This window comes from Corticium candelabrum, chromosome 2 (genome assembly GCF_963422355.1).
Source record: "Corticium candelabrum chromosome 2, ooCorCand1.1, whole genome shotgun sequence".
NCBI classification, from domain to species: Eukaryota; Metazoa; Porifera; class Homoscleromorpha; order Homosclerophorida; family Plakinidae; genus Corticium; species Corticium candelabrum.
Genome location: NC_085086.1, coordinates 7,776,788 through 7,804,762, shown reverse-complemented (window position 1 = coordinate 7,804,762; position 27,975 = coordinate 7,776,788). Strand labels below are relative to the sequence as shown.

The 27,975-nt window shown below is 41.7% G+C and overlaps 1 protein-coding gene across 1 annotated transcript; it reads left to right on the top strand.

The window, feature by feature from the left end:
- The first annotated feature begins 12,759 nt into the window (after nt 1–12,759).
- On the top strand, nt 12,760–20,540 carry LOC134198628 (uncharacterized). The gene is made up of 7 exons (XM_062668035.1): nt 12,760–13,525; nt 13,582–13,734; nt 13,792–14,307; nt 14,410–14,475; nt 19,584–19,687; nt 19,751–20,249; nt 20,317–20,540. The coding sequence occupies exons 1-7, from the start codon at nt 12,775–12,777 to the stop codon at nt 20,397–20,399; spliced, it is 2,172 nt and encodes a 723-aa protein (XP_062524019.1). The 5' UTR covers nt 12,760–12,774; the 3' UTR covers nt 20,400–20,540.
- The last annotated feature ends 7,435 nt before the right edge of the window (nt 20,541–27,975 follow it).

Here is a 27,975-nt window from a genome sequence, read left to right as displayed (position 1 = left end):
AGATGAGATCGGGAACGTCCAATTGGTTTTGGTGGTTTGGAAGGTTATGATGTCCTTTCTTTTCTCAAGCAACTCTGATTGGATAGCTCTGTTTCCAATACCTTGACATTGCACTTTATGTTGTTCTAGGAGATTTTCTCGATTGTATCCGTAGAGAGATCTTTCACAAAAGAACATACGATAAATGTCCTTGCTGGTGTTTTTCAGTAGACGGTTGATGTCCTTGATCAATTTATAAATGTTCTTTCTCATCTTTCCTTATGAGAAGAAGGTCGATATTACTTGACGCCTCGGATTTGAATATCCCCAGTGGATACAGACCTTTTCCCCTTCAAAGACATTGATAGCGAATTTGGTGTTTTGCCTTTAAACTCGTTCGATGTCTCGAAGTGGGGTCAGTTCGTGGATACCATCTCAACACAGTTCATCATTTTTTGGATACTCAGTATGTCATTGGGCGTTTTATGGGGTTTGGAAGAATGCCGAGCTGATGGCCCATCTCAGACAGCCATCGTCTTAGTTTTTGACATTCACGACAGCCTTCTTTGCTTGCACATCGGTAGGTAGAGAACTGTATGCGACACCTTTCAATTGTTTGTGCCGAGCAATTTGGAGTTGGAGTGTGTTGGGATGGTCCACCACTCATCCAGATACTTTTTGGAAGTTGGTCCTTATCGATTCCAGAATGGTTTGGATGCTTTCATCCAGAGCTGTTGGGTGGTCGTCGCTTGTGAGAATGGGTGCCATTGCTCTTCGCTTTTGGAAATCGTTTGGTTGGTGAGAAGGTCTTTGTTTTTTTAACCGAGCGTTCATCAAAAGATGGAATTTGACACCTCTTAGTGATTGCCACGATCTTTTCTACAAGTTAGCGGTGGATCTGCGAGCGAGTGGAGGATAGGAATGCTTGAGGTCGTTGTGGTCTTAGGTGCATTCATATTCCAAGTTGTGAGGTAGTTTTCTATTGCATAGCGCATGGGTTCCCACTGGGGTGAGGGTCACCTTTACGCGTGGATTGATTAAAACCATTGGTTTGGGTTCTGGAGTTGTTACAACTACTAGTTGTTCTGAGATGAGCGTCGCCTGTGAAGGTGTGCAAACAGTTTTCTTCGCTTTTTTCGCGTATCTCAATAGGATAAGTTTTGAAGATCTTTCGCCACTTTCTTAGTTTGTAATTAGAGATAGACTTATTCGCAGATCTTTTGTAAATCAACACGATGATGCTGCAGATTGTCTACTACGCCTCATAGAGCCGGATATCGTCTATTTTGTCTGACGCATTGCTTCCGATTGACCATCTCCAGGTTTCTAGCGTCGGAGATACGTTGGACAAGTTGGGCTTTGCGAAGAAAAGAGAATCTGGAGCCCGATTTTTTCGGTCTGCTGTCGCAGGTCCTTAATCGTTGTTCAAAACAACGGGTTTAGAACTTCGTCTCTAAGCTGTAGCACAATTATGCGGCTAAATATTTTTCTAACAGGGCGGACCTTTCCTACGCACCACACAATTCTGTGGCTGTACACAAGGGATAATATTTCTCTAAAATGTCGAAATTTGTCTCTATAGTGTACCACAAAGGAATTTTACGATTTTATGGCTCTATTCTACAGGTTAGATAGTATTTCCATGCCCACCAAGAATGGCCCCTTCTCAAAGCGTTAATAGTCTCCATTCACGTTGTATCGTATTTTTCAAAGTGGATTTTTTAACAGGTTTACATCGACCAGTTTCTTCAGATAAACCCCATCGCCTCGACCATCGTCACATATACGCAAACATCAGAATTCTAGCTGCCCTAGTAGGTAGATCTTTTCTGTTGTTATTAGTAGAAAAGGAGACTTAGCGGTTTTACTCAGTCGGCCAAACCAACTCGAACGAGGAGTAGGACGACCATGTGCAATGCCGCATTGAATCGTTAAGTGACCAACTTGTCCACTTTCACTCGCCAAATCGCAAGTGTTTATCGCCAATGTCAAGAAGGCGACTGGGAATTTTAAACGATGCTTCATCCTAGAGATAACATTTGTTTAATAGAGCCCAATTTTGCAATGCGCTCTCGTGTTCATGCGTTTCTAGCGCCAAATGGGGGTGTGCGCCCGAGAAAAGGGAAGATACCATAACGACGTGATAGACAAGATGTAATCCATTTCTTAAACTCAATAACGGGAGTCAGTTGATGGATCAGTGTAAGAGGATACGTTAGGATTTGGTCTAGTAGTACATAGGTAGTAGAGTATGACACTGTATTCTGGAACACTTATGGAATGGACAGTGAGTACAGCGAGCAGGCTAGACCGGAAGTGTGACAAAACCAATAGTATATTCTACTACTGCCATTTTTTGTTTCATTCGCCGTGTCTCTCTGTTCGTCAATTTTCATCTGTTGCTGTGGCAGTGTTTACTTGTCTGCCTGGGTTTGTTGGTGTGTGTGTGTGTGTGTGTGTGTGTGTGTGTGTGTGTGTGTGTGTGTGTGTGTGTGTGTGTGTGTGTGTGTGTGTGTGTGTGTGTGTGTGTGTGTGTGTGTGTGTTGTAGCTCAATTTTTAGACAGCCATCTTATTAAATGCGGAAATCTGGGAACATGGATGTTTGCAAGTTCAATTCACAGTCATTGCAAGCTAGGGCATAATTTCTTTAATTAAGAACACAGAATTGTTTCTCTCGACTCAGTATTAGAAATGAGTATCTGATCTTTGACTGCATGGGACCATCAGCAGCCATCTGCTGTGAGTGACAAGTGCTATTCATAATCAACGAGTTTGTTTATAGTTTTGTCTTGTCTTGAAGTACTGATCTTCATAAACAGTTCAATATCGTTGATATAATTCAAATGATTAGAAATATGTTTACTAATTGCCATCTCATTAATGCCTCATTATTGGACCAATGATCTGGGCAGGGAAGCTAAATGTCATTTAATTATTGAATCGTTTTGAAAATGCATAAGAAAGCTCAGTCGAATTTTCTATTTGGTGCAGACTTGATGGAGTATATTGTAAAGGACAGCAGACAACCTGTGCGTGCCAAGACATCAAAGTGTTTTGATGCGCAGCTTGTAACTACAGAAGTGACTTCACGTCTATAGGTAGTTACTGCATGCACGTCTTGAGTAGAAGATATTAAACACCTAATTGAGTTGTGATGGCAGTAACGTGATCAAATGTGATCATAACATAACATCATGACATTCACATGTAGGTAGATAGTGATATCACGTGAATATACACCTAGCTACAACAGTACAGTAAAAACTCAACTAACTTTAATGTCCTACTTTTTGCTTTTTCTTATACACGCAATGCTACATGAAATTGGTAATTTGCAAAGACTTGTTATTTTTACCATTTCGCTTCATAAATTAACAAGACTTTTTGAATGTCAGGTGCTGATTCTAACCAAAATACCGGCAATTCGATTGAAATAGCAACGACTGCTGCTGACGATGATAGCAACCTAAAGGTATGTACTTATTACAGTTTAATATTTATAACATGGTCGGCACGTCAAAATGGCAGTAATTGATGAATGACTTATAGTAGAAAAATCTCATTTTCATGATAAATGACTAAGGGCCTGTTTCGACTAACGTCTAAACCGGTTTAACAACTGGTTTAAGATAGACTGGTTTAAGAATTGACCTGTTTCTATCTGCACTAAACCAGTTAAATTTAAACTTAAGCCACTGTCTTAATTAGACCTACAGTACCTCAAAGTAAAATTAGCAAAGTGATTTAGGTATAGCTGTCACGTGACAGTAGCGCACTTGTTTAGATGGCTTCTGACTACGCCGTTACTAGGACAATAAAATCAGCAGCTATGGAGAGAGATAAGACGGTGTCCTTGGTCATCATCATGCAAATTCTTACTAACAGATGTTGAATCAGCGACAACCAACAGTGGTCCTGACTCGGCGACAGAGCAACCCAATACTTCAAAATAAGGCGCTTCTAGATCGTTATTTTTGCACATCCCTGGTGTGCTAGTTCCTAGTGGAAATAGTCGCTTTCTAGAACTGGTTTAGTTTAAACGCGTTTAAAAGCTAAACTAGTTTAATCTAGGTGAAGGTGCAGCTAATGGGAACACTGCCTAACCCCGTGCGAAGACTATATTATCGAGATACTGAGCCTTTTCAAGCACGAGGTGACTGTAATTCTATATGTTGGCGTTAGAGCCGAATGACGGCACTTCCTGTCCATCTTTACTTAAGTGCAAATATAACATGCAAGCTTTCTTGATAGTCCACTCGTTCAATGGCCCAACGAACGACACTCTCAGTGACTAAGAATGGTTTTGCATGCCTAGCCTATTCCTGAAAGTAAGAAAAGGAACACAAAAGAAGAAGACCACGTGGAGGTATAACTCACACGCTATGGAAATGACTGTAGAAAGCATCAAAGTACTCTGTTACAAATTTCAACAGCAGAGAGCTAATAGCCGTCGACGAGCATTGCTATCAGCTAGTAGATTTTGGGGATGCACGTGGATGCACACACACTAACCATGCAAACGTGTAAGATCCAGATTTAGAAGATAGAGAGTCGGCGGTTTCTTTTGAATGGCAAACATCTTCAGCCGTTCTTTCTTCACCTGAAGGAGACGACCGGCTAGACATTCGAGTCTAGAAACAAGAGGGCTTTATTGCTCATTTTTACTTGCACATGCACAGTGGTATCTTACCGAATAGTCTATACTTAAGTAGTATGTAGAGTAACGGTTCTGGATCACTTGGATCTCTCCAATACAAATGCTTTTTGTAGTCTAGCACTCCTCAGCCGACCTTCTCCGGTCTGTGAGTCTAAGGAACGAATTACATTTGTCTATCTAATATCTTTCCGCGTCTCGGGCCCTCATTTAGGGTAAGTGCTTTCGACTAGGGAAGATACTAAATACACAAATTTAATTCGTACCTTACAAGTGCAGAAAAATTTCTTCGCAACCTTTCAACGCAGCCTTGCGACTACCATCTCCCACAATACACCAGTATTTTTCACCGTCACCCACCCTATTCCATGAAAAAATCACAAAATATCGACCAAATCGGGCAGCGCTAGGGGTGTGGTCCATTGTGTTCGTTTTTTTAATCAGCTATTGATTTGTTGCACAGACGATGCCACCACGTCCAAATGTGTCGAAGAGGCGATTCTATGTAGACTTATAGATACTGGGCGAGAAAAACAAACCCTTCCATAGCCGACCATACACACACGTCGAACGGTGTCAAATAGGCGATTTAATGTATACATATATGTAGTGTGCAAGAAACATCGAACGCTACCATGGTCTTCGATACAACCACGTCGAAAGGAGCCGAAGAGGCGTCTTCATTTAGACCTATGTATACTGACCAAGAAGAACCGAACGCTGCTATGTCCAACGAGGTTACCACGTCGAAAGGTGTCGAAGAGACCATTCTATGTAGACCAATGTATACTGGGCAGAATAAACCAAACTTACTATTGGCAACGTTGCAACCCAGACTCTGGTCCAAAACGCCTTTTCCGAAATGGGTCGTTGGATCAAGTAATTGGTCGTTGGATCAAGTAATGGATCGCCGAGCATCTCTTCGTGGAGAACGCGTACGAGAACAACTTCCTCTCCGGCATATCCAAGGTCAACTGTCCTGCCTTTAACCGCGGACCCACGCACCTCCAACCTCTCGTGGAGTTGCCCGTATTTGTCGACAATGTGTAAGTGTTTGGATACATGCGTCTGGAGGATGTGGTCCACAAATCTAGAAATATCTCTTATATGATCGGAAACGGTGGATCCGCACAGAAAGCGTAGGAAAGACCCAGTCAATCGAGACACTATTGGTACTACACGAATCATCGAGGTACGTATCCTGCACACGTTACTACTCCAAAAAGAGACATTATCTCCAAGATACTACGAAACATAGCTAAAATCAAAAGATTTACAAACTCGGCCGCCTGAAAAACGTGAAAGACACTGTTTTGAGGCTCCGAACCATATGGAGCGTTTGTGACCAAAATCGTCATCTTTGGTGTTTCGATGGCAGAACTCCAACAGGCATTGCTCCGAATAGAACGGAGTCTTCTCACTTTTGGCTGTAGTCTCTACAGCATCGATTACACGGAGGACTTCTTTGGCGTTCTCGAACTGAAGACCTTTAGTGGAATATCTATCCAAGACCAACCAGTTCCGCGACAAAGGCGATCCGTACGACGCGCTGGAGGAAGAAACCCCACCATTCTGGACAATGCCATCAGTGTAGGAAAGCATGTATGCATGTGAATGCACAACTCTGCCGATGGATGCACAACCAGGACTTAGCGGGAGAAGTCTGGACACTTTTCCGGCATTTTATGCTACTATGTGCACAGTGCTAGTCCCCATGTACGCAAAAATGTCTCTACCTCGACATACAAGAACGCGATTTTACATGGATCGAGGTCTCCTTGTATGCATATCGGTGTCGAAAGTTGTCCGAAACGACAGCACAAGAAGTCGTGGCAGAAGCTCTCGATCTTGTTTCTTTACCCAACCACCTAGTTCTATTCGTAATAAAATCTCCAAAACATTATTGGAAACATCTTGCTTTTTAATAGGATTCACGTTTGGTCCTGGTCCATCGGTCGATGGTGGAAATTCTTCTCACGTGGTACGCCCACACACGAATACCGGAAGTGTGTCAAACATCTCTGTCCTTCCCACCACAGCAACCAAGGAAGACGACAAAGCATGGGGACGTACGGTGCAGTGGGCTGCAAGCGACTTCGGACTTTGCAGCTGTCTCATCTTTCATGTAGACATTCTATCTATCTGCAAGACCGTCGACAGCAAAGACAACCTAGAGCTCGGTTCTCTTTGATGCTACACGTAAGGGTTCAATACGAAGACCTTTCTGGTCCCATCCAAGAAGCCGACACAACGCCCTCGAGATGCAGTCGACTCTATAATACACTGCTTCCCGAGACGAAGTAAATATCTCGGACTTGGCGCACTAACAAGAACAGCGCCATTGGGAAGAACAAATCTATATTCGAACTACAATCCATTCCAACCGACAGAGAGATCTTGACCCTTTGGAAAGATGCGCGGAAGCATCGCCTCCAAGCGATGTAAGACGCGTTGGTATGCAAGGAATGGAAGAGAAAACACGAGACCTACACGAACAGTACATACACGACCGAAGAGATAGAAAAGTATCAACGTCTCAAACTTGAAACACTATAAACCGACGTACAAGCCAAAGCAAAACACAGAATGAAGTAATACGAGAAAATATTGGCGGAATTGTCCATGGTTCTACGCATAACCTCTACCAAACTATCGAATCTACATCTTGAACAACCGAGGTTTCACATCAAGATGGGAAATGGAATACGGGTGGTGTTGCAAAGCGAAGCGAAAGTATGTGGTATGGGGCAACAAGGCCATCCACCAACTCTTGGAAACACACGAGTAATACTTTCAAAACAGCGTTTGTGAATATTGGCTTTGCGACCAAAATAGGTTGATCGAAGTACTGCCGACGCGTACATTCTGCAAAGATTCCAGGGAGATTCCATGAAACCCAATCGTCGTGTTGCAGACTTTCGAACCCACACAACTCAATGAAGTACAGAAAATTGTCGACATGGCACAGGACACGAACCAACTTGGAAAGGAAACCAACCACACCATGAAAAGAGAGTCTCCACCCAAAAATACAGAAAACGATCGACCTGTTGGAAGGGTAATACTCATGTCGACAATGCGCTACAACGATGCTCTGTGGAACAGATAAAACCATCTTGGTCCTGTCTTTGATAGACGAGATAGATAGGTCGTATACGACGACATTCCTGTCGTCGGTGGATTTCTCGAAAAACTGTCGAAGAAGTTTAGAGTTGTAGAGGCATTATTGGTGCGATTGCTTCTATTCGATGCTTTCTTGGAGACGTACGAACCAACCAGACCAAGAAGAGGGATTGGCTGGGTGCTATCGTTATCCTCCAGATCCCAAAACCAAAGAGTGTATGCAAGGTCTGCAAACCCCAAACACCCGCAAGTGCCGCAAATTGGAGACATTACTTCCAAACAGCGAGTTCTGTGTGGAGGCTTCTGAAAGATACACCTATCTAAACAAGCCAAAGTTTTCACTCCAGACAAAAGAGGATTTGTACTCCTCCAACGAGTTCGTCGAAGAGAGTTTTGATAGCGATCGTCTCTGGTCAAACACCTTATAATGTTGTGCGCTCTCTACATCGGCGCGACAAAAAGCAACAACAAAGCCATGCGCGTCGAACTAGTAGAGGCTCCCACGGAGACAACACCAAGATCTCAAGAGGACACAGAACGACAAGGAAACCTTTGAGGAATCCAACGTGCAAATCTTCCAGAACGACTCCACAACACAAGTACATAAAGAGGTGTAGTCTACAAAGGCAGAAATACAAATAGAAAAGTCCAAAGACACAGGAAGACAAGTAGATACAAACGTCGGAAAAGAACTAAAACATAAGTAGGTATAAACATCGGAGAAAACTAAAACGTAGGAAAACATGTAGATAGAAATACAGACAAATAGAATTCAACAATACTGACAAAGAAAATTCAAAAAGATTAACACACAAGCAGTCGTAAAAAGGCAGGTAGGCATAGACAGATAGAGAAAACACGGACAGAGAGGTATGTAGGCAGGTAGACAGTGTTTTTTCCGCAGCTAGATATCTCCATACAAGTCCACGAGCGTGCAACCTTCCTTGGAAGGGGACAGGTCGCAGCAAGGTCGCACCAAGCTCGCGACGAGTGAGAGATCCAGTCCCATCCAGATCTGGGGTTTGTAGTAACGAGGTATGCGACCGTTGGGTTTTCGTTGGTACAGAGCCTTTTTCTCGAGTAGGACAAAATCTCTATCGGCGTCCGATGGTATGTTCGTCGTGGTGTTATTGCGTCTACCTTTGCTACGTTTCGTCAACAATACGGCACAGAACCTATCTTGACTATAGCCTACATTCGCAGCTCGAATATAGGTCGGTCCTCCCATACACACGGTTCCTCAATTTATCTCGACTAATTGTTCCGACACGGCTTCGAATACCGTTTCCCACCAACAAGAGATACCCACGGAAGATCTTGACTCGACGCCGCTCTTGTCTGAGAGTAATTTTTGAAAGGAACAATGAGGATTCCAATCCAATAAAGCAGCTATTTCGGATCCCCCAATAGTATGTCGTCGCAGTCGATGCCTTTACTCCGTGTGTTGTCGGAGAGAACCGTGTCGTTCGACGAATGCACAAATCTTTTTTCGAGGGATTCTATATGGGAATGTGTAAGGGTAGGTAGAATTCTATGCCACTGTCCAGAAGAACTATGTATCCCTATATATACTCTGCTTCGCAAAACGCAATGTCTACACAGATTGTCCTACCCAGCACACTGGACATGTTTTCTGATGGTTTGGATATACCGACCACGGAAAAACACAGCTATCTACAACCCCAAGGACTCCTAGAGCTGGACCAGGAAGGTCTCGACAAAATTCTACAAAAGTGAGATCGTATAATCTGTGTATCGTATGCGAGATAGGACATGAAGACTCTTTGCGTAGAATCGAGTCGGACATGTCGACTCACTTTGAGTCTACTTAATCTAACCCTAGGATCAAGAGTTCGGTGATTGGTGCAATGGTGGAAGACTGTGTCTTGGGAAATAATGACGCCCGAGATTCGGGAGGCTACGATGCTACTCTCTGCTAAAGCCGTTCGGAGATACAAACGAGCTTCTAGGACGCACCAAGATGTCGTGTCCGTTTATTGGAAAGTGCGTAGCAGTGGATACACATCGAAGTGGGAGTGGCAGACCATTTCGGATCTACCTGGATCCAACAGCCAGGAAGAGCTATAGTTGGATCGACAGATTTTGGGTCGCAGGCCATCGGACAAATGGTTCCATTGAAGAAACTATCCAGCATTATACATAGCCTGCTTCGCAAAGTGCTACGTCTGCTGAGCCAATATCCACAGAGACAGCAACCCATATCGAGTCGGAGACGGTACGTCCAATGCCTACCCATAGACCGTCCAGAGTAGCAACATTGGTGTCGCACGAGATACTAGAGAAACGTTCAATGTCTACCCCAAGGGCTGCATCTACACAGATGTTCGATGCGGCGCCAGTGGTACAACCAATTCCAATCACTAGCCTGCAAAGATATCCAAGACACCAGAGTCGATATATCGACTATAGAACACTATGTCTATTCATCCTCACAGAGACTGGTAGGACTAGACATTCACAGTCTCGAAAATATTTTGCAAAGGTTGGATCGGATATACGACGTCTTTGTGGGATATCTAGAAGTAGACATCCCATTGCGTCTCTACAACCTCGAAAAGGAATAGATGCATCGTCGTCGTATTCGAATTCGGTCAATAGGACAATATTGGAAGACTTTTTAGACCAAGATTGCAAGCGAAGGTATATATAGCCTTCATTTTCCAGATCAGAGAGCGCGCAAAGCGCAAGAACAGTAGTCTAGACCAAAACGGTACTAAAATGTTTCAGAAGTATATATCAAAAGCGATGCTAAATGGTAGTCTAAGAGCGTAGGATCGTTTTACCTAGATCAGCATATCAGTTGTATATACCATGAGATCTCACGAACAAAGATGAGACGTCTTCCGTGTTTGCGACGATATCTTGATGGACGGCATTAAACGACGACTTTTTGATTCTTCGGCAGATCGCTAGCTAGTCTAACCGCTCGACTGGCGAGACTACCGCTCGACCAGTTGTCAAGGGTGATAGTCTGGCGAGGCTGCTGTGCATGTCCTGTCACCGTAAGCTTGAAAATATCCAAAAAAATGAAGCTGAAACTAAAAGTAAGATGTTTGCGTCCACCGGAGTCTTCATCACGGCTATGGCGTGCGCTTAGACGACCACGAGGATTTCACACGCTCGCAATCAGCGTTGGTGTATTTAGCATAACCAATTAAGGCTAAACCAATCAGAATTTGCAATCGACATTCTGGCTGATTGGCTTAGAAGACCATTGCCGAAATCATTTTAGCATCACCTTGGTCCAGACTAGAGTTTGCGCGCTTGGCGTGTTCTCTGGTTTGGAAGTTCGAGGCAACGGTAGATACTGCGAACATGTATCCACAACTATTAGTAGATTGCATTGGGTATGTGGTATTAAGACTAGTCGGATTTGCTCTGCAGAAGAGACAAAGTGTTTGTTTAATTCTTCGAACCCTAACAGACCAAGAACGCATATCCGAAAGCGAGGTTGTTATAGTTAGCCCCGTTCCAAGAATCACGTGAGCCTGGTAGTGTCCGGTTCACGTATGTCACTTTCAGCCTTCAGTGAGTCTGGACTCCCCGCGGCTAATTTTGCACAGTTACTTCACTAAGTGTCACCCAACGTCAAACACTTGGGACGCCACTTGACTAAATACTACTTACGTCACAAACTCAATTAGCTTATATCTATATAATGTGTGACCCAGCAGATTGTGTATCAGGCCAAGCGTCCAACTTATTTACCACGGTGAGTGATTTGCCATGTCTACTCTCTCCAAATTATCAGACGAGTTCATCATGTGGAATGGTAAGTTTATTCTTACTTATAGACTAGCGATACTGCCAAGTATAGTTACAGCGATCCGGACTGTGTGTGTAGTTCAGTTGTTTTTCGTCGCACATCATCTCTCTGCACGTCGTTTGCTAGTGCACAAACTCTATTGTAAGGGCCATTAGGGTGCGCAATGGTAACGAGAGACATTGACGTGAAATTGCAGTGTGGTCTTCTTGTTTTCAATCATGACGACTTTCGGGAGGGTTATTTTGAGGCCTTCAGGGCATTATTCCTAAGGAAAAAATAGTCGTGTAATTGTAGATATAGGTCTCGCTAATTTATGGACTCAGCGATGTCATTGAACAATATAGTGCATCACTTCATCTCGTGACACTAAGTTGAAGCTTGTTACTAAATGGTAGATATTTAAGCCTAGCAGTAGGCATTATAAGTGTTCAGTATTACATAACAATTAACCATCAAATGTTCTAACATTGCAATAGATACAATCTGTTTACCGTGCACCATCGGTGCAGGGTAAACAGATCTAGATTGGGTTGGATATGGTAATCTCCTTTTTAGCAGTAGTGCAATATATGCTTCTTTTGATGTTCCTGTTTAGCTTATGGTTAAATTCAAACTTGTTTTAGTAGATTATATTTAGGATTTGTTAATTAATCAATCAAGTCATGTTTTAAAAATTTGATCAGACTTTAGACTATTATATATAGCTTACTTCTATTTTTGTCTCAGGAAATAATATGGCAATTTTTAAAGTTATTCTCAATATTCACAAACCACCCAGCAAGCAATCATACAGTGACGAAATTATTGTGTCTTTCAAGCTGAATGTAATTAGAAATTGTGAACGTTGTCGTAAATTACGCTTTAGTATAAGAATGAGACTTTGTGTGCTACTGATATTGCTTGTGATGTACGATACTGTCAACTATAGCTGTTATTTTGAATTAGTCTTCAGATGATTTTCAAGCCTATTGTCGTGAATTTGAAATGGAATTGGATGAAGTTAAGTCTATTACAATAAATTTGGGAAATGGAAAGTATGTTAAACTGCTTCAAACAGTTTGTATCACACAAAAACTTGGAGATCAAGTTGACATTTTAAGTTGTCCAAAAAGTGAACAGATGCTGTTTTTCCCATCAGGAGCTCTGCTATCAGATACCGAAGTTGAGGCTAAATTTTATCGAGTTGTCGATTCGGTTGGATTAGACAGTATAGAATTTGTAACAGATGTGATGGAGATTACTCCACATCTTCTCGAGTTTGAAAAGGCAGTTGAGATTTTGATGCGTCATCATCTCTTTGTGCAAGATTGCAGCAGTAAAGTCACAGTGTTGTACAACACTGGCAAACCAGGAGACAATACCTTTACATCTCTGTGTCAGTTGTCATCATCTAACAAAACTTGTTTGGCTAACTCTATGACAATGACTCTTTTGGACGACTTTGTTTGCATCCAAACTTCTCATATCTGTCGATTTGGCCTGCTGTGTGAAGGTGCAAAGTATATTGAAATCTGGGCATCATTACATACCTTCAAGATTCCACACCCTAAACAGTTTATTATTACGATGTACCTTACACCTGATCTGCCTGACCCTAATAATAAATTTATTTACTCTGCGTGTGGCGAATTAGAATGCAGATATTCTAAACTGCTGACATTGACTTGTAAGGATGAAGAAGACTTAAAGGTGGAGGTTCGGATTCCCCAAGACACAAAAGGTTGGAGACCTAGGGAAGATTCAGATCGGATGCAGACAATTTCTTACAGAAACATTCAAAACTTGGTTGTTCAGGCTAGGCCATATATGAGCAGAGAATTTTGTTTTCTAAAAGACAAAACATCAAATGTTGATGTAAAAGATCTCGCTCCTGTATTTGTGTTTAATAATGATGATCGATGCACGCTACCTTCATCAATCTATTGCTCAGAGTCTGACTGGGGTTCAGTTTTAAGTACCAGTTTGAAGGCAAATGTTTCAGGTGAATAATTTCAGTAACGTATTTGTTTTTTTGTGAACAAATTGAATTGTTTGTAGACACATCCGGAATCAAAACAACTGATATGAATGGTCTTAACTTGAAGGATGCTAGCAGTTTGCAATCATCTGAAGAAACGACTTTTGAGAACATCTGTTATGATGAATCAAGCTCTCTTAACTATCAGAAGCCAGATGGCGGAGCTTCTATAGGTACTGCGGTACATGCAAATACACATTATTAATGTTTGTATGAAAATGTCTCTTTAGGGCCAACTGTTTCACCCGTCGGCGGTGATAGTCGTATCTTTGGCATGCCACACGGCCGACATGCTAACAGCCCGCAAAGACCTGTTACTGACTTTAGGTCTGTTCCTGCAAGCCTTACAGCGCTCAGACAAGATGTTCCCCTATCTTCATCGGTTTTATCCGACTCTAGACGGACTCGTCAACGCGATGGCTTAGATCGTCCTGTTACGAACAGGGACATTGCCTTTCTGTCGGGATGTTATCAGGTTGCTGAGAAGCCACGGCAAGTCGGATGGCTAATGTTACAAGAATTTGGATACTCTGCAAAGGACATCGACTCATTTTTGAAAGATATGCCACATTACGAAAATTCTGTAAAAATTATTCATGTTATTGGAAAATGGATTGAATTGAAGGACAATAGAGCTACTGCAAGAGAATTGGTTAATATCTGCTGTCATAACTCAGTCTGCGTTGACAGGTGGTATATCGAAAATTCTCTTACGTCTACTTTTTTCTTCGACGGCTTTGTCCATGGTAAGCTTGTTAGTTTTAAGCAATTTTGTACATTGTGCATGTGTAAAATTTGACGTATTTCATCAATATTTCTACTATGTCTTTATTCGGTTTTGTTTGTAGGTGGGATTGATGGCGACTCTGCAGATGAAGCGACTGCGTCGGCAACATTGAATTCAGAGTTTAATGGTAAGGAGGCAGCATTGTTAATATTGGTGCCAGTCTATCTTAGTACTACGTACTTGTGATATTGATTAATTAATTTTACAATATGTATTTATGTTAGTATTTCTTATGTGCAAGATTTTCCTCTTGCCTAGACGTTATCTTTCCTATATAAAAGTCGTATCTATTTGTCTGTCTGTCTAACATCAATCACGCTGCAACTACCTGGCCAATCGCCATGAAACCGTGCATGAAGACTGCGTTCAACACAAAAATAAAATTCTCGTTTCTGTAGTACGAGTAGACGATTTAAAAGGAGCCCTTTTGAAGTCAACTGACCTGACCGTTTGCTTAGCGTGGATGCTGTTGTTACTCAAAGTTTGCACGACGGACTGCGAGTGCACTCCAAATTGATCGAGGTCGACTGTGTATGTGCTGTCATCTTCTAGATTTCTTTAGCGACGGTCACTTGCTCACGAATTTTTCTATAAAACGAGGAATTGAATATGCATCAAATTTATGATTTAAAGTGCCTGTTTGTGACCTCTGAGAGTATGTTCGGAGTTTGTTGCTTTACACCCTGGACGTCGAAATATGTAAGATAGTTTTTCAGTAACATATACAGGGAACAAATTCATGTTAATTTTGTATACGTTACCTACTTGAGAAATGTGTTAATTAAATTTGAATCTTGATTAACCAGAGCAAAACTGAGCTCTCTGCTAATAGACTATGTATCTATTTTATGAACATTGCTGTATGAAGCCAACATTTTTATAGGAGAAGTCCAACAAAAATAAACTTAAATTGTATGAGTAGATCTTCCCAAGACAAATCCATCGGTATTATTTACTCCCTTATCTTCGCTTTTGTATACGAGAACGAGCGATGTTTCTGTGATGTGCAACGCCCACGCGCTTGCTCCGTGATTCCTAGTCTATTAAGCTCCGCCTACTGCCAACGGATAAATGAGTTTACGGATGACTGCTACAGATATATCGAGAATGCGAATATCAATGCGAAGATATTATGATGATATGCCTTCTTGCCGTCAGTGGTTCCTGTCTACAGTAAAATGGTGTCTGTAGAGCTGTTTTCCCGTCAGACTTTGAAGCAGATTTCCTCTATACCACGGCTTACCTAGAGAATGCACTTGTGCTTGAGTATTTGTTTATTGTTGTTCTTTTAATATCCGAAGAGAAACGTTCAGCGCGCCGCCTGGCGAGTGCAACAGGGGATGATCCAATTTTTACATCCCGGATTGTAACCTTCTACCAATCAAAAGAAAGTGAGCAGACCGGATGTGAAATAGGGACGTGTTCTGTAGCACACGCCAGACGGCGCGCTGAACGTTTCTCTTCGGATAATAAAAGAACAAGGATAAACAAATAGCCAAGCACAAGTGCGTTGCCTAGGCAAGCCGTGTTATAGAGGAATTCTGCTTCAAAGTCTAGCCAAAAAACAGCTCTACCGACACCATTTTACTTTAGAGAGGAACCACTGACAGCAAGAAGGCAAATCTTCGTAATATCTTCGCATTCACATTCGTCATTTTCGACATATTCGTAGCATTCATCCGTAAACGCATTTATTCGTTCACAGTGGGCGTATCTTAATCGACCAGGAACCGCGGAGCAGGCGCGTGGGCGTTGCACATCACAGTAATATCGCTCGTTCTCGTATACATAAACGATAATATCGGAGTAACTCATACCGATCGATTTGTCACGGTAAGATCTACACATACAAGTTAAGTTCATTTTTGTTGGACTTCCCCTTTAATATGTTGTAGGCATCGGACATCGAACCGTCTTATCAGGAATGACGGAGGAAGGGTAGAATCACGCACACCTTTGTTATTACTTAATCATGTACATAGATTCTTTACGTAATTTGTGTACCGACATTGAAGCACTCGTCGGCAAGATCAAAGGACATGTACATGCTAACACAGCAAGAGCAACGCCCAGAAATTATAGAATTACCATGTCTGCGATTTCTCTCGCATCGTTATAGCGTATTGTACGTTACGGTATAATGGACAAAATCTTTGACTACTATCAACTTAACGCTTTTCCTGAAGATCTTAGAAATCAAAACTAAGGCTATTCATTATGTTGTATTTGGTTGGGTAATGGTTACGGTTAATACATTAAGTAGTTGCGTATGCATGCATGCATGCTTTTGGCACGTGCATCTAGTGTCAACTTCCATTAAAATAATACAGGCGTGGCCCTGGCTTGCAACCATTAAGCTCGTGAAGCACCCAGGTCAGGATAGTCTAAAGTAGCCAGCCCATCTCTCTTTTCGACCTCCATTGGCTATATAGAAAATACAGTCCGTAGGTTATACCAAACTTTTTGCATTGAATTTTTCAGTGTTTGAGACATCAACTAATAAAATCCGGTTTGGTCGGCCATCTCGTCGACTAGAGCGCCGGTGATCCAACGCTCACAACTGCGTCCTCATTTGGCGGGTGGATCTGGATTTAGTAGCAGTTGACGTTTTGTCCTAGTTCCTCAGCTGGCTACCAAACGATAAAAGTAGGAAATAGTTGAATATCTACTATTTTCTTCCAAGTGCTGTCGCTCAAGCAACTACCTCCCATTCTTGCAACAGCAGAGTTAACAGCGCCAAAGAACTTCCGTTTTTTGGCATCCACTGCCACTTGATGACTATCCAGCATATCCAAAACAACACCGAGATGATTGATACTCTCCTGACACGACAACGTAATTTCATTCAATGAAAATTCTGGAAGATTACGTGATAACGTAACACTTTTAGATAAGTGTTACGTAGGAAGACAAGTGTTAATCTTCTTATTTCTAAGACAGATGTCTGGACGATTGGCTTTGATCTTCTTGGCAGTGGAGACGGTGGTATTCCCATTATAGTAATGTCCTCCATCTCCACAAGCCAATCAAGATGATGCCGTTATCATTTCATATTATATATCTTTGAGTTTTCCGTCTTTCGGGTTTTAGAATCTATAGGAGGTAGGCAGCTATACTCGCTTTCGACCAACGTTTGTTGCAGCGAATTACAGTCGAATACAGGAGATAATAATTCAAATATGTTCTTTGATCTAATATTGCCAAGGACAATGCCGGATTTAGGAATTTTTGAAAGAGTGTTCACCGTTAGTAGTTATTTATTGCCTTACTAATTTCCTTTTTTCTAATGAAATTATATAAAATTATTAAACCACGCCTATTGGAATAGAGGGGGTTGCAACCCCTAAACCCCCTCTGGATCCGGCCCTGCAGTATCTGACAATGAAGCATCTAAAGTAATTAAAATTGCCGGGCAGTGGAGATGACGGAAATTGAAGCATTATAGTTTTTTAATTATGTAACTATTAATTGATAATGCGGAAAGCGCATACTGTCATGCACCGTACTGTTAGCCGTCTAATTTAGGTGTGGTGCTCTGGTCAGGGGGTAATCGGTTTATTCCATGTTTTGTCATTCTAATATTTGCATTTCGCATTATTATTTTAAATATTTCTAATTTCTAATTTTCATTTTTTGCAATAAAAAGTGATTAGAAATGCGTCAGGTTCTATACTTTAAATTTTTTTTACATTTCAAATTTTTATTTTTAAAGGTGGTAATTCATATTTGCAATTTCTATAAATTTGTTAGCTAACATCCCCATATTTCAACTCGCGCTTCCAGCTGTCGCTTCACCACGGCAACAGAAACATTTTACAAACAGACATTGCAGTGCGTTCGTCGCCTGCACTAGCTAGTTGTCGTATGCGATCGACGCGCACAGACCTCTTGCTAGACGACCTACGCGCCGCTCGCAATAGATTGAGATAGAAGCAGCTTCGAAGAGGCCTAACCGTGATGTTTCACCGAACATGATGAGCTAAAAATTTTCACTGCCAGCAAGTTGCTGTTGAAGCGCAAGACCGGCGGTGGAACACATCAACAAGAAAAGGTACGCCTAAATATGGATGCATGCGTCAGAGTCCCATTCTGTAGTCTGCAGTCTGCAGTCTGCGTTTTACAGCAACCCTTTTGTGTTGTAGCTAAGGATTGTGTGTACTTGACAACCGAGAAGCACCTTCAGAAGCTGATTCCGTTGCGACGTGTTAAAACTGGTGTACAGTAACTTACGCAAGCCGAGCGTCGGCCCAGCGTATCACCAACGTATCGTTAGCGTCCTACTGTAAAATTTTTACTCCCTTTCGTCGACACGCTACTTTCTGACCAGCGTCAAGACGTTGGATTAGACCCGACCTCTATTCGAGCGTCAACGTAACGTAATTAACCCGGAAACAATGCAGTTTGTAAATACCAATTGGCTGTCGCGCTTTCACTCACTTGGTCCAGTTGTCTAACATGGACGACGAAGATCTCGACAGATTGGATGACGCTCGTCTTCCGTAAGTTACTGTAAACCAGCCCTTACTCACCAACGCGAGACGATTAGCCATTACATAAATGTAGTTGCATATGCATGCTTTGCGCAAGTACATCTCCTGCACTTGCTTTGACATGATTTCAGCTGCATGTAACACTGAGAGAGTTCAGTTGTAGTCGATTGGTAAAATGAGACTCACACACTATCAGTTAACAATAAATTGAGTTGTCATATGCAGAAGCTGCAACACATCTGTCAACCACAACCCTTTTGTGACTGACCTAGACTGCAAACATTATTACAGTGCAGGAGACTGTGGAATTTGCCACAAGACTCTTGAGAGCAATTCTGTTCGCGATTATTGCCCCAGTGCAGACGATACCAAAGAACAGCGCAGACTGCGTGGAATTTCCTAATCTACCCATTGTGACGTCGAATCGTAAAAGACACTCCACTTTTCTGAGTTTTTTAAACATGTTTTAGGTGACAATGCTGTAATTATATAGATGTTCTAGGTTTAACTGATTATAGATCTTCCCATGAATGGATGCTTTGTTGGAAACACATACAAGGCTTAATTTTGCAAACATTCCATGTGACCGTTAGAATACAAAAGTTACGCTGTGTCTTGTATATATTCATATTTGCTACATACATTTTAGATGTTACGAATGACTGATTTTGAACACGTATATATTTACTGTTGCCATTCAGTTTCTGCTAATTATGTTAACTATAGACTTTTTGTTGTATGATAGGTGTCGGTGCTGATCAAGTCGAAACCGGACAATCGTCAGGGTCATCCAAAGTCAATTCGACTGTACAAGTGGCAGATATCAGTGGCGGTAATAGTGAATTAGAGGTATGTATGCTTTTCATTAAAGCGTTGTTTTTGTGCTTAAATATACTTTTTGGGGGTTTCTAGCCCATTCTAGGTACTCAAGGCTGGAAGTACGACGTATTTTTGTGTCATGCCGGTGAAGACAAAATAGAATTCGTCAATCCTCTAAACGAGGAGATGAGAAAGAATCATAAGATTGTTTCATTTTTCGATGCTGCTTCATTGTCAGCGGGACGCATGGCACAGACAGACATTGCCGAAGCCATCATACGGTCTCCTCTATTTGTCGTTATACTCAGCCATAAATTTAAAGGAAAACGTTACCCTACAGCAGAAGTAAAAGCAGCACTTGAATTCAACGATCATGGACCTGAATCCTTTGAATTTAATTCACCTTACAAGAAGGTCATACCAGTCTTTTACAAGCTTACACCCGGTGAATGCAGCGAAAGTGATATCAAAATTTTAAACATATTAGCTGGAATTACTGGCTATGAGAAGAAACAGAATGAAGACATTGAAACATTTGTGACTTATGTTGCCCAGAAAATTGGAAAACATGTTAAAGACGAAAAAGAAAGACGTAATTATTGTATAATCTAACAACTGTGTTCTTGCTGTGTTTAACGATACTTATTACATGTATTTAGCTGCGGTGAAGCCCCTTCCGGAAATGTCACTTGTTCGTACTCGGATAAAAGAGATCTTCGACGAATTTAAGAAAAGGACCTAGTAGGAGATTGCAATTTGCTGAGGCAATAGCTGGTCGATACAGTAGTTTGATATATATTCAAATTTTTTACATGTACAGTAACAACTACTATTTTCCGAGATTACTTGCATAGAGCAATTTGATGTGCTGTTTGTTGAACGCGACATACGTAGAAGTAATTGAGGGGTCAGTACAAGAGTCTAACCTTCCTACAAAATTTGTTTCTCACTTCTTTTCTAGACGAAAAAAATCTTTATGAATACCTCCATAACACTATCCTAATCCTTAATTTTAACCCTAACCGATAACCCTAATCCTAAGTCTATATAGACTAAACCGCAGCCTTATTTAACTCTAAGCAAGAAGCAGTGAGAGTGCGCTACCAGGAGCAAATATTTTTTTAACTACGTTGATGAAAGTATAACTGTAATTAATCTATAATAACATCACTATAGAAGCCCATTTCTGTCATATGCGTAAGAACCACCCGTTGTAGTAGATCCAGCGATAAGTCATGCGCTCGAGACATCACAATGAGGACTACAATCCGTAATGCCTACAATCTATATCAACTCGTGTGGACTGTAGAATGGCCGAATAACTGATGTATTGAGATAGTATCGTCAAAAGCACCACTCATCGACTGCAAATGCATCCCGTCCTCGCAGTCCCTCACTACAATACTACAATACCCTTGTACAATTTGAACCAACAATCCAACTCAACTCAAAGCAAATGTGTTCATCACTGGTCCGAATTATTGGCACTTATTGATAAAACCGCACATTACGACCGGATCGTGTTACCACTCCTTCTTAAAAGGGAGTGTCCCAGACTTGATTGTGAAGTAGCTGCCACACCAGCCGTTGACTCCCTGCTGCCATTTGAATCAGGGTTAGTTGCAGCTGTTTCAGATGACACAGACAAGACTGTCGTTGAGTAATATCCACAGACTGATTTGTTGGTACTTGTCCTTTTAGATTCATTGGAGTAGCTGTGCTTGGCTTTTTGTGGCCTGTTAAAATTGCAGCTTTGATTTCAGTTACTGGAAGATCCGTTCCTGCCATTTCTGAAATGTATTGCATTACTTGTCTTCTATTTCTAAGTCCATCTGTGACACTCACTTGCTGCCCGTATTGGTCTTATACTCTCCACCGTTTAGTAGGATTAGTAAACCCTTTCAAGGATAACTACCATAGCAGAATTTAATCTAGGTAGCTGACACACACCTCTTTTAACGTCCTGGTCAGTTGCCATGCGAGAAGTCGCCTGAGACTGATGACCGGGATTTACGCAAATATTTCACATGCGTTTGACGTATCTGGCATTTGCTCCAGTTGTCCCGCAAGTTAGCTGCATTCAACTGTTGCAGCACCAATTTCATCCTAGCATCATGCTCCGCTTATTCCTTGCCAAATATCAGGATGTCGTCTACATAAACAAGGACATCTCCAGCCCACTCAAGTTTTCTTCCGTTACACGCTGAAAGATTTCGGGAGAGTAGGCTATTCCAAATGGGAGTCTCTTGAAGAAGTACAGGCCACAGTGCGTAATGAATATGGTATATTTTCTAGATTCTGCTGATAGAGGAATTTGATGAAATCAGAACTCTGCATACTAGATTGCAAACTGTCTAGCTCACAGTACTTTTGCTGTAATTATTACCAATGAAGGTAGCATGCTCTTTTCCCGTATAATGGCTTAGTTTAATCTCCGATAGTCAATGCGCAGCCTTCTATGTTCTATCTGACTTCTGGACCGACGCCAATGGTGACATCCATTAAGTAGCTTCTCGAACAGATTCAATGTCGTCTGGTTCTCTGAGGCATTGTAGCTCTGTTTCTCTGGCCGTAGGAAGGCTGAAAGCATGGCGCCGCGCTGGATGTGATGCTGGCGTTGCTTGAGGATCTAACATAATGTCGATGAGATGAATCTTGACTACATTGACCTCCTGCTTAGCTAGAGCTGCAGCTGTAGGATAGCGTTCTGCCCCAAAACAACTGTTTGTCCAGAGGGCACCACAAAACAGGTGCACTGACTATCTCCTGTATTGTTCGTGACATCTGCTACGCTCAGATTTTCTACAGCATTGCCATCATATGCTTTCAACACAGCAGGAATGGGTCGTTTTGGTGCTCTTATGTCTTTGGTGATGAGCGTTCGAGTAGCACCGTTGTCGAGAAGACCCTTAAACTCTCCGCCATTTACCTTGACTATGACAGTAAATGTCTTAGTCCCTAAACAAAGACAGGCTGTATACATAGTCCCATAGACATGATGAAGTGGTTCTCAAGTTTAGAAGAAGTTTGTGTTTTATATTCAACAACTTGGGCAAAGGGTGTTTCCATTCCGTAGACATACTGCAGCAAAGTGGCCAGTCTTTTAGCAATATGAGTACTTTGAGTCTCCTGCTGGACATTGTTGTTTGCCTCGTATATTCAAGTGACCACAGTATTTGCATTGGAGGAGTTTGTCTTGGTTGTCTGGACTGAGACTCAGAATATACTCACTTGTACACGGAAGTTGGGGACGGTGACTCTAAATGTCTATGTTCATACATCAAACTCTGGGCAATAGAGGTTTTCAGTGCCACCGCTTTCGCAACTGCATCTGCCAAGGTAAGTTTCGAGTACTTCATCATTTCTTTCCTAACGTCATTACTTCTTATACCAGCGGTCAGCTGACATCGGAGTTGGCCGTTAACCACTGTGTGAACCCTTCCGGATGCAAAATCACATAGTTCTGATCCTGCTGCTTTATTTGCCGAAACTTGTGTGTCTCAGCTGTTGTATTGACGGGGTCAAAAAGAAAACGACAATGGCTTCTTTCAAGGCTGTATATTCATCCGCTCCGTCTCCAGTAGGCACTTCTACTACCAATCCCTTGGTCACTCTCCGCAGGCTCAGTCCAGCCAAGTTTAAGAACAAAATCTCTTCTTCCGCAGGCTTCTTGACCTTGCAGATCGACATGTAGTCAATGAAATCGTCGAGCCAGAGCTCATATTCTGAGGCCACGTGGCGGCCATAGTCTAGAACGGATGCTTTTGTGGCTCGTCCCACTTTGGCAACTATGTCGACTACGCCAATGTAGAATGGCCGAGTAATTGATGTATTTAAATAGTAGCGCAAAACACATCACTCATCGACGGCGAATGCTTCCCATCTTCGCAGTCCTACACTAAAATACTACGTGGACTACAATACAACAAGTACTCGGATAGACTCACCTTCCGGTTTGGTGGGCGCCCAGATGGAGGTAACGACATAACTTGGCGGGGCATATGGACACAATATTTTACCACTTCTCTATAACCTTTACCAATAACTAATTTTTTACCTGCAATATGTGCTTGTTATAATTATTTGAAGGCAAATAACTGTAATATACGATGTCCAAATTTTTTTAATTTTTGTCCGAAAAATTAAATTTAGAACATAGTAATGATCTAAACAGTGACCTAAGCATGCTAATTGTTGTTAGAGAAAGTTGCGTATACACAGCGAAGGAGTACAGTAATCTTCCGGTGCATCTATGCGAGTGTGCGCGCGCGCGTGTGTGTATGTGTGTGTTTGTGTGTGTGTGTGTGTGTGTGTGTGTGTGTGTGTGTGTGTGTGTGTGTGTGTATGTGTGTGTGTGTGTGTGTGTGTGTGTGTGTGTGTGTGTGTGTGTGTGTGTGTGTGTGTGCATGTGTGCTCATGTTAACTCTGCACGGTAGGTTTTAACGAGATTTTATTGTGAGTTGGACTCGTGGATTTGCAAGTTAAGGCTAGACTTTGTTGTTGAGGTAATGGCCGAGGGTTATCCTCAGCGTTATCGTCCCAAGATACTCACCAGTACACATCGTAAACATAGTATGAAACGTCTTAGGTATTACTTGAAGGCACGTGTTGCGCATGCGTAGTCTAACATAATTGATCACACTGTTCAAAATGATCAGGCGGTGGCTACTGCCGTTGATTTGCCGGGTATTACCAATCTGTTGATCAACGAGTTTAGTTCGGATGGTTAATGCAGCAGGGCGTTGCCTACTCTGTTTCCGACAGGTGCTGGTGAATATGTGGCGCCAAGATAGCGACGGATAACGCTCGGCCACTACCTCAAGAACAAAGGCTACCCTTAACTTACAAATCCACAAATCCAACTCTCACATAGAAACTCGGTAAATTTTGACGTGCAGAGTTAACATGTGCACGCTCTCGCTCACACCCACACGCACGCACACACACACACACACACACACACACACACACACACACACAAACACACACACACACACACACACACACACACACACACACACATACACACACACACACACACACACACACACACACACGCACACACACACACGCACACACACACACACACACACACACACACACACACACAAACACACACACACACATACACGTACACACACACACACACACACACACACACACACACACACACACGCACACGCACACACACTGTTCTGAAGCTATTGCAAGGACTGAATCAGGTAAAAGATTGTCATCGGGCAAGTGTGGTTTTCTGGACTTTTCTTGAAAAGAAAACTTTGTTTTCGCTTTGGCATCGCGAAACATAGTGTCTCCGTCTCATACATGAAAGCGAAATGTTGTCCGTTCTGTGTCCGAAACTATCCGATTGTTAAGACCATCGCTACTGCTACACCATTTGGTCTTTGAAATTCTCATAGATGTGTGTAACACTCTCAACCTGAGACAAGTTTAAAGAAAGCTAGAGCACACTCGGTTGCAAACGTATCTACTATTGATATGATATCTCCGTCAGACAATTTTATACAATCGCATTCAAAACATGGTTGTGCAGGATCGTACATGATTTAGCACAGATTTTTGGTTTTATAAAGAATAAAAAGCAACGGCTAATAATGTGAATTTTGCGCCTGTATTTGTGTTAAATCAAGTTCGATTCATTCTAAGTCCGTCACGTTTTTCTCACATAATGTCACAACAACTTATTATGGCAATGTTGTAAATAATAGTTTGCACACAACAGTTACAAGTGAAAAATCGTCAAAGCTTCGTCTTCATGTAGCTGATAATGGGCCCTTGTTATGGTAAGTGGAACGCAAGGAATAGAGACTTTCGAATCAGATGTCAATGACATATCAGCACATTCAACGTTGGACACTGACTCCTCTGATGTAAGCTACTTCTTGTTTCTTACTGAGTCAGTATTCAAGGGGTATGATATGCACAAGGCAGCGTTCTGTTAGTGATCTGTAACGACAAGTCTTTTCACAGTATCAAAATAGATGATTTTGATACTGAAACCTTCCAATTGGTAATCTCCGGCTTGTAGATAAGGACAGGACATGGGTCTGTTGGTCTGACGTCCGAAACTGTTTCATTTTTACTCTTGTTATAAAAAACAGCATCGCTTAATAAAAAAGCTAATTGCAAAGTGTAAGTCGTATATCTTTCTTTACACAAACACACACACACGCACAAACACACACACACACACACACACACACACACACACACACACACACACACACACACACACACACACACAGCGAGCGATTTAATATTGTCAATATTTATAAAGCAAACTTACAAATTTAGCATCAGAGCCTCAGTGTAACGCTGGTATATGCCATCAGAACATTTTAGTGTCTGTGTTTAAGGAGATGCGGAATTCGCTTTTTACGCGTAGTTCATCACTTTAACCATAAATATTTGCTATTTCGAAAACCCTGTGGTCTGCCAGCAAGGCTGTCCTACAGGGACGTCAGTTGCTGATCACATGTCATATCCACATTATATTTTGTGTGATATTTCGCTACAAAGCATCAAATAGTTTTGCTTGCACATCTTAAAAGTGAATAGTCTCATTTTTCTTGCGGGTGCATGCATGCATGCTGATACTCTTCGATATCTACATCGCAACAGTCAGAGTCAAAAGCGACAGCCTCACAACATGCCGATTCTTCAAGATCTATGACACGTATCGACTTCTAACCTATAATGCAGTGGATTTCCACGAAGTACCAAACTATTACAATATACTACAGAGTAAAGGATGATTCACACTGAGCTCGTAACGTAACATAACATGCCATCTAGATAGCATTCACCTTGATCTCCTCCCATACATTCAGCGTCTCGTACATAACACCATGCATGGAAAGTTTCATAAAATTTAAGCAGAGGAAACGTCGTTTCTTACTGCTTCTTCTCTCGGAGACGAATGTGGATTATAGAGAGTTTCTAGGGCTGACAGGCGCTAGGGGAATGCGACTCCCTAGCCAATGAAATGAGCATGACATTTCACATCTTACAAATGCGAATACTCGCCTGTAAGGACAATAGGTCGCTCATCGGTACCATCCTACAGCAGAAAAATGCGCATGATTATGAGAGACACCCGCGCATTATTTCATAATTTGATAATTGCTTACGTAAAACGGGAAAATTTGGATTCATCTTAACATCTTACGTTAGGTTACCAAAATTAATACGGTACGTTAGGACAGCAAAAATTTCCAGTGTGAATAAACTCAAGTCGCCTTACGTTATACTTTATGTTACGTTACGTATTCATTGGGAATTAGAAACAACTGTTGTGGAATTTGTGAGTGTTTATTACCTCGATGAAATTTTTCTTTTATTAACTTAAGCTGGTACATGCAATGCAAATATACATTTCCGAACGGACTTTTTCGGACAACTTTCCTAAACAATTTTAGCTCTCGCTCCGTAGGCAGGCACTCACTTGTTACTACACCAGTCGTTCATAGGTCTAAATAAAGACCTTCAACAAGTGTAGATCTGTGATTTTCTTAATAAATATTATATTTCTAATCTTCTGGTAAGGTGCCACAATAGATAAAATTAAACTGACGATCAATATACATGTACATGCAAAGTGAAAAGTCCATTGTCAAAGTTGATCATAAGTAGTACAACTTGCATGCTATCTGAAGAGCACCAGCTAGAAAATGGCAAGTGAATTTTATGCATCTATCCCATCGCCCATGCCCACCTCTGCCTGCCACCGCGTCATACCTTCGCTAAGGCATTTAATGGGTGTCTACAAGAAGGGCTTTGTTTCAATGTTGACGCCTTGTCGATTAGTCGTCTTTCGTTCAGCACTCGTGACTTAGGGTGAGCTCCGATGCCTCTATACTTAATAATTAATTACATAGCAGCAGATGTTATATAATCTGTAATTTAGAGGCGAATCCAAGCATGGACACAATCGCTTTGTACCCCTCTCTTCAGAAGCGACTTCAATTGCTCTGGCTAAGTATAATGCTGATCTCGTAAATGGAGAAACCAATTGAGGTAAACGTTTTTGGGATATTGAAGTACGTGTATCAAAATGACTGAACTGGATAATTGTAGTTAAATGTCTACGAAACATAGTACCTAGTAATTAACTAATATAAATGCCCTCTGCTGACTTTTCCCTATTTACTTTGCCACATGCTTTCCTGTAATTTGCTTAGATGGCAGCTTGTGGAGAAAGATCGAATGACCTCGTCGGGTTTCACTCTTAATTATGTCTAAGCAATGTTGAAATAGTTTTATATAACTAATTTAAGTTTATTTAATTAAGAGAAAGC